Source organism: Eucyclogobius newberryi, unplaced genomic scaffold (assembly GCF_026437365.1).
Source record: "Eucyclogobius newberryi isolate DKJ021-1_F unplaced genomic scaffold, fEucNew1.0.hap1 SCAF_8, whole genome shotgun sequence".
Classification (NCBI taxonomy): Eukaryota; Metazoa; Chordata; class Actinopteri; order Gobiiformes; family Gobiidae; genus Eucyclogobius; species Eucyclogobius newberryi.
The window spans coordinates 34,526,634-34,534,301 of NW_027316500.1; the positions used below are offsets into that span (position 1 = coordinate 34,526,634).

The 7,668-nt window shown below is 55.1% G+C and overlaps 1 protein-coding gene across 1 annotated transcript in view; it reads right to left on the reverse strand.

Moving 5' to 3' along the window:
- Nucleotides 1-4,278: 4,278 nt before the first annotated feature.
- Nucleotides 4,279-7,668, reverse strand: part of atp6v1ba (ATPase, H+ transporting, lysosomal, V1 subunit B, member a) — a 36,645-nt gene continuing 33,255 nt past the window's right edge. Inside the window, exon 14 of the mRNA XM_072436730.1 lies at nucleotides 4,279-4,611. Within this exon, the coding sequence (XP_072292831.1) occupies nucleotides 4,469-4,611 (143 nt within the window). The 3' untranslated portion in view covers nucleotides 4,279-4,468. The remainder of the gene's footprint in view (nucleotides 4,612-7,668) is intronic.

Genomic DNA, 7,668 nt, shown 5'->3' on the forward strand with positions numbered 1-7,668 from the left:
CTGCTTTAGTCCTGGTTTAGACCTGGTTTAGTCCTGCTTTAGTCCTGGTTTAGTCCTGCTTTAGACCTGGTTTAGACCTGGTTTAGTCCTGGTTTAGACCTGCTTTAGTCCTGCTTTAGACCTGGTTTAGACCTGGTTTAGACCTGGTTTAGACCTGGTTTAGTCCTGCTTTAGTCCTGGTTTAGTCCTGCTTTAGTCCTGCTTTAGTCCTGGTTTAGACCTGGTTTAGTCCTGCTTTAGTCCTGGTTTAGTCCTGCTTTAGTCCTGGTTTAGACCTGGTTTAGTCCTGCTTTAGACCTGGTTTAGACCTGGTTTAGTCCTGCTTTAGTCCTGGTTTAGTCCTGCTTTAGTCCTGCTTTAGTCCTGGTTTAGACCTGGTTTAGTCCTGCTTTAGTCCTGCTTTAGTCCTGGTTTAGTCCTGCTTTAGTCCTGCTTTAGTCCTGGTTTAGTCCTGCTTTAGTCCTGTTTAGTCCTGCTTTAGTCCTGTTTAGTCCTGCTTTAGTCCTGTTTAGTCCTGCTTTAGTCCTGGTTTAGACCTGGTTTAGTCCTGGTTTAGACCTGGTTTAGTCCTGGTTTAGTCCTTCTTTAGTCCTGGTTTAGACCTGGTTTAGTCCTGGTTTAGACCTGGTTTAGACCTGGTTTAGACCTGGTTTAGTCCTGCTTTAGTCCTGCTTTAGTCCTGGTTTAGACCTGGTTTAGTCCTGCTTTAGACCTGGTTTAGACCTGGTTTAGACCTGGTTTAGACCTGGTTTAGTCCTGCTTTAGTCCTGCTTTAGTCCTGCTTTAGTCCTGGTTTAGACCTGGTTTAGTCCTGCTTTAGTCCTGGTTTAGTCCTGCTTTAGTAGCAGGACTAAACCAGGTGTAAACCAGGTCTAAACCAGGACTAAACCAGGACCTCAAGTGGGAGGAGCCACCACCACCAGGACCTCAAGTGGGAGGAGCCTCCATCACCAGGACCTCAAGTGGGAGGAGCCACCATCACCAGGACCTCAAGTGGGAGGAGCCACCACCACCAGGACCTCAAGTGGGAGGAGCCTCCATCACCAGGACCTCAAGTGGGAGGAGCCACCACAACCAGGACCTCAAGTGGGAGGAGCCACCACCACTAGGACCTCAAGTGGGAGGAGCCTCCATCACCAGGACCTCAAGTGGGAGGAGCCTCCATCACCAGGACCTCAAGTGGGAGGAGCCTCCATCACCAGGACCTCAAGTGGGAGGAGCCTCCATCACCAGGACCTCAAGTGGGAGGAGCCACCACCACCAGGACCTCAAGTGGGAGGAGCCACCACCACCAGGACCTCAAGTGGGAGGAGCCTCCACCACCAGGACCTCAAGTGGGAGGAGCCTCCATCACCAGGACCTCAAGTGGGAGGAGCCTCCATCACCAGGACCTCAAGTGGGAGGAGCCACCATCAGCTCCAGCAGAGGATGTTCTTCCTGCAGCAGCTGAAGAAAGACAAGATGATGATGGAGCAGTTCTACACGACCATCACCTCCTCCATCACCTCCTCCATCACCTCCTCCCTCACCTCCTCCCTCACCTCCTCCTCCACCACCTCCTCCACCACCTCCTCTATCACCTCCTCCCTCACCTCCTCCCTCACCTCCTCCTCCACCACCTCCTCCACCACCTCCTCTATCACCTCCTCTATCACCTCCTCCCTCACCTCCTCCCTCACCTCCTCCTCCACCACCTCCTATATCACCTCCTCCATCACCTCCTCCTCCACCACCTCCTCCATCACCTCCTCCATCACCTCCTCCATCACCTCCTCCATCACCTCCTCCATCACTTCCTCCATCACCTCCTCCACCACCTCCTCCATCACCTCCTCTATCACCTCCTCCATCACCTCCTCCATCACTTCCTCCATCACCTCCTCCATCACCTCCTCCATCACTTCCTCCATCACCTCCTCCATCACCTCCTCCATCACTTCCTCCATCACCTCCTCCATCACCTCCTCCATCACTTCCTCCATCACCTCCTCCATCACCTCCTCCACCACTTCCTCCATCACCCCCTCCATCACCTCCTCCACCACCTCCTCCATCACCTCCTCCATCACCTCCTCTATCACCTCCTCCATCACTTCCTCCATCACCTCCTCCACCACCTCCTCCATCACCTCCTCCATCACTTCCTCCATCACCTCCTCCATCACCTCCTCCATCACTTCCTCCATCACCTCCTCCATCACCTCCTCCATCACTTCCTCCATCACCTCCTCCATCACCTCCTCCACCACCTCCTCTATCACCTCCTCCATCACTTCCTCCATCACCTCCTCCACCACCTCCTCCATCACCTCCTCCATCACTTCCTCCATCACCTCCTCCAACACCTCCTCCATCACTTCCTCCATCACCCCCTCCATCACCTCCTCCACCACCTCCTCCATCACCTCCTCTATCACCTCCTCTATCACCTCCTCCATCACTTCCTCCATCACCTCCTCCACCACCTCCTCCATCACCTCCTCCATCACTTCCTCCATCACCTCCTCCATCACTTCCTCCATCACCTCCTCCATCACCTCCTCCACCACCTCCTCTATCACCTCCTCCATCACTTCCTCCATCACTTCCTCCATCACCTCCTCCACCACCTCCTCCATCACCTCCTCTATCACCTCCTCTATCACCTCCTCCATCACTTCCTCCATCACCTCCTCCACCACCTCCTCCATCACCTCCTCCATCACTTCCTCCATCACCTCCTCCATCACTTCCTCCATCACCTCCTCCATCACCTCCTCCATCACTTCCTCCATCACCTCCTCCATCACCTCCTCCACCACCTCCTCTATCACCTCCTCCACCACCTCCTCCATCACCTCCTCCATCACTTCCTCCATCACCTCCTCCATCACCTCCTCCATCACTTCCTCCATCACCCCCTCCATCACCTCCTCCACCACCTCCTCCATCACTTCCTCCATCACCTCCTCCATCACCTCCTCCATCACCTCCTCCACCACCTCCTCCATCACTTCCTCTATCACCTCCTCTATCACCTCCTCCATCACTTCCTCCATCACCTCCTCCACCACCTCCTCTATCACCTCCTCCATCACCTCCTCCATCACCTCCTCCACCACCTCCTCCATCACCTCCTCCATCACTTCCTCCATCACCTCCTCCATCACCTCCTCCATCACTTCCTCCATCACCTCCTCCATCACTTCCTCCATCACCTCCTCCATCACCTCCTCCATCACTTCCTCCATCACCTCCTCCATCACCTCCTCCATCACTTCCTCCATCACCTCCTCCATCACCTCCTCCACCACCTCCTCTATCACCTCCTCCATCACCTCCTCTATCACCTCCTCCATCACCTCCTCCATCACCTCCTCCATCACCTCCTCCATCACCGTGTGGTAGGTTGGAGCCACAGACAGGGAAAAACAGAGACTACAGCGCCCTCTAATGAGAAGATGATCAGCTGCAGCAGGCCACTCCCCTCGGGCAGGAGGCCACTCCCCCTCAGGCAGGAGGCCACTCCCCTCGGGCAGGAGGCCACTCCCCCTCAGGCAGGAGGACACTCCCCCTCAGGCAGGAGGCCACGCCCCCTCAGGCAGGAGGACACTCCCCCTCAGGCAGGAGGCCACGCCCCCTCAGGCGTGAACACTTCTTAAACACTTTGCTCTCACTGTTCATGTTTTATTCATGTTCATATCCATTTTTAACTCACTTATTTTTAAAATCCGGTAGTTATTTATTGTCCATTGTTTTTGTATTTATTGTTCAGTGTTTGACATTTGTGTTGCTCCAGGACAAGTTCCTGTTTGTGAATCATGTTCATGACAAATGGAATAAACTTTATTCTGATTCTGAACTTACTTTTGTGAAAGTACTTTTTGTGAAAGTACTTTTTGTGAAAGTACTTTTTGTGAAAGTACTTTTTGTGAAAGTACTTTTTGTGAAAGTACTTTTTGTGAAAGTACTTTTGGCAGCAGTAACTGGACAGAGAGGGAACGACATCAGGCAAATGAAGATTAGATTTCATAAATTGAGGAGAAAAACACAAACTCATTTAAAACATTTATTTCCATATAATTTCTTCACACGACGACACAAAGAGCTCAGCGGGAATGTCACGATGCAAATAAAGTCACAAACAAATGATATGTAAACAAGTAAACAAGAAACTGTTCCATCCACAAACAACAACAACTCCTTTAAACACTTTTTCATTCACAAAGATTTAAAGCTGAAACACAAAAAACGAGACAAAACTAAATCTTTTGTTCAAACGGAATCGAGACTTTTCCCAGAGACAGTTTGAACCAAAACGAGCGGAATAAATAAAACATCTACGACTTTTGATTATAAAGATTTCACTTCTTTTTCCCACGACGAACACTAGAGGTCACTAGAGGGTCAGAGGAGGGGACGGGACAGAGGGGGTCATGAACACTGGGGGCGGGTGTGGGCGTGTCAGGACAGGTGCATTGTGGGAGTCTCAGTGGCGCGCCGCAGACTCTCGTGGGTAGAACTCTGCCAGCGTGCTCTGTGGAATCCTCTTCAGCATCTCCTTAGGGAAGATCCTGAGCAGCTGCCAACCGATGTCCAGAGTCTCATACACCGTCCGGTTGTCATAGGAACCTGAGGAGAGAGAGAGCTTTAGGCACCAGCAAGAGGCCCCGAGGAGAGAGAGAGAGCTTTAGGCACCAGCAAGAGGCCCCGAGGAGAGAGAGAGAGCTTTAGGCACCAGCAAGAGGCCCCGAGGAGAGAGAGAGCTTTAGGCACCAGCAAGAGGCCCCGAGGAGAGAGAGAGAGCTTTAGGCACCAGCAAGAGGCCCCGAGGAGAGAGAGAGCTTTAGGCACCAGCAAGAGGCCCCGAGGAGAGAGAGAGAGCTTTAGGCACCAGCAAGAGGCCCCGAGGAGAGAGAGAGAGCTTTAGGCACCAGCAAGAGGCCCCGAGGAGAGAGAGAGAGCTTTAGGCACCAGCAAGAGGCCCCGAGGAGAGAGAGCGCTTTAGGCACCAGCAAGAGGCCCCGAGGAGAGAGAGCGCTTTAGGCACCAGCAAGAGGCCCCGAGGAGAGAGAGCGCTTTAGGCACCAGCAAGAGGCCCCGAGGAGAGAGAGAGCTTTAGGCACCAGCAAGAGGCCCCGAGGAGAGAGAGAGCTTTAGGCACCAGCAAGAGGCCCCGAGGAGAGAGAGAGAGCTTTAGGCACCAGCAAGAGGCCCGAGGAGAGAGAGAGAGCTTTAGGCACCAGCAAGAGGCCCCGAGGAGAGAGAGAGCTTTAGGCACCAGCAAGAGGCCCCGAGGAGAGAGAGAGCTTTAGGCACCAGCAAGAGGCCCCGAGGAGAGAGAGAGCTTTAGGCACCAGCAAGAGGCCCCGAGGAGAGAGAGAGCTTTAGGCACCAGCAAGAGGCCCCGAGGAGAGAGAGAGCTTTAGGCACCAGCAAGAGGCCCCGAGGAGAGAGAGAGCTTTAGGCACCAGCAAGAGGCCCCGAGGAGAGAGAGAGCTTTAGGCACCAGCAAGAGGCCCCGAGGAGAGAGAGAGCTTTAGGCACCAGCAAGAGGCCCCGAGGAGAGAGAGAGCTTTAGGCACCAGCAAGAGGCCCCGAGGAGAGAGAGAGCTTTAGGCACCAGCAAGAGGCCCCGAGGAGAGAGAGAGCTTTAGGCACCAGCAAGAGGCCCCGAGGAGAGAGAGAGCTTTAGGCACCAGCAAGAGGCCCCGAGGAGAGAGAGCTTTAGGCACCAGCAAGAGGCCCCGAGGAGAGAGAGCTTTAGGCACCAGCAAGAGGCCCCGAGGAGAGAGAGAGCTTTAGGCACCAGCAAGAGGCCCCGAGGAGAGAGAGAGCTTTAGGCACCAGCAAGAGGCCCCGAGGAGAGAGAGAGCTTTAGGCACCAGCAAGAGGCTCCGAGGAGAGAGAGAGCTTTAGGCACCAGCAAGAGGCTCCGAGGAGAGAGAGAGCTTTAGGCACCAGCAAGAGGCCCTGAGGAGAGAGAGAGCTTTAGGCACCAGCAAGAGGCCCTGAGGAGAGAGAGAGCTTTAGACACCAGCAAGAGGCCCCGAGGAGAGAGAGCTTTAGGCACCAGCAAGAGGCCCTGAGGAGTGAGCTTTAGGCACCAGCAAGAGACCCTGAGGAGTGAGCTTTAGGCACCAGCAAGAGACCCTGAGGAGAGAGCTTTAGACACCAGCAAGAGACCCCGAGGAGAGAGAGAGCTTTAGGCACCAGCAAGAGGCCCCGAGGAGAGAGAGAGCTTTAGGCACCAGCAAGAGGCCCCGAGGAGAGAGAGAGCTTTAGGCACCAGCAAGAGGCCCCGAGGAGAGAGAGCTTTAGGCACCAGCAAGAGGCCCCGAGGAGAGAGAGAGCTTTAGGCACCAGCAAGAGGCCCCGAGGAGAGAGAGAGCTTTAGGCACCAGCAAGAGGCCCCGAGGAGAGAGAGAGCTTTAGGCACCAGCAAGAGGCCCCGAGGAGAGAGAGAGCTTTAGGCACCAGCAAGAGGCCCCGAGGAGAGAGAGAGCTTTAGGCACCAGCAAGAGGCCCCGAGGAGAGAGAGAGCTTTAGGCACCAGCAAGAGGCCCCGAGGAGAGAGAGAGCTTTAGGCACCAGCAAGAGGCCCCGAGGAGAGAGAGAGCTTTAGGCACCAGCAAGAGGCCCCGAGGAGAGAGAGAGCTTTAGGCACCAGCAAGAGGCCCCGAGGAGAGAGAGAGCTTTAGGCACCAGCAAGAGGCCCCGAGGAGAGAGAGAGAGCTTTAGGCACCAGCAAGAGGCTCCGAGGAGAGAGAGAGCTTTAGGCACCAGCAAGAGGCTCCGAGGAGAGAGAGAGCTTTAGGCACCAGCAAGAGGCCCCGAGGAGAGAGAGCTTTAGGCACCAGCAAGAGGCCCCGAGGAGAGAGAGCTTTAGGCACCAGCAAGAGGCCCCGAGGAGAGAGAGAGCTTTAGGCACCAGCAAGAGGCCCCGAGGAGAGAGAGAGCTTTAGGCACCAGCAAGAGGCCCCGAGGAGAGAGAGAGAGCTTTAGGCACCAGCAAGAGGCTCCGAGGAGAGAGAGAGCTTTAGGCACCAGCAAGAGGCTCCGAGGAGAGAGAGAGCTTTAGGCACCAGCAAGAGGCCCTGAGGAGAGAGAGAGCTTTAGGCACCAGCAAGAGGCCCTGAGGAGAGAGAGAGCTTTAGACACCAGCAAGAGGCCTCGAGGAGAGAGAGCTTTAGGCACCAGCAAGAGGCCCTGAGGAGTGAGCTTTAGGCACCAGCAAGAGACCCTGAGGAGTGAGCTTTAGGCACCAGCAAGAGACCCTGAGGAGAGAGCTTTAGACACCAGCAAGAGACCCTGAGGAGAGAGAGAGCTTTAGGCACCAGCAAGAGGCCCCGAGGAGAGAGAGAGCTTTAGGCACCAGCAAGAGGCCCCGAGGAGAGAGAGAGCTTTAGGCACCAGCAAGAGGCCCCGAGGAGAGAGAGAGAGCTTTAGGCACCAGCAAGAGGCCCGAGGAGAGAGAGAGAGCTTTAGGCACCAGCAAGAGGCCCCGAGGAGAGAGAGAGCTTTAGGCACCAGCAAGAGGCCCCGAGGAGAGAGAGAGCTTTAGGCACCAGCAAGAGGCCCCGAGGAGAGAGAGAGCTTTAGGCACCAGCAAGAGGCCCCGAGGAGAGAGAGAGCTTTAGGCACCAGCAAGAGGCCCCGAGGAGAGAGAGAGCTTTAGGCACCAGCAAG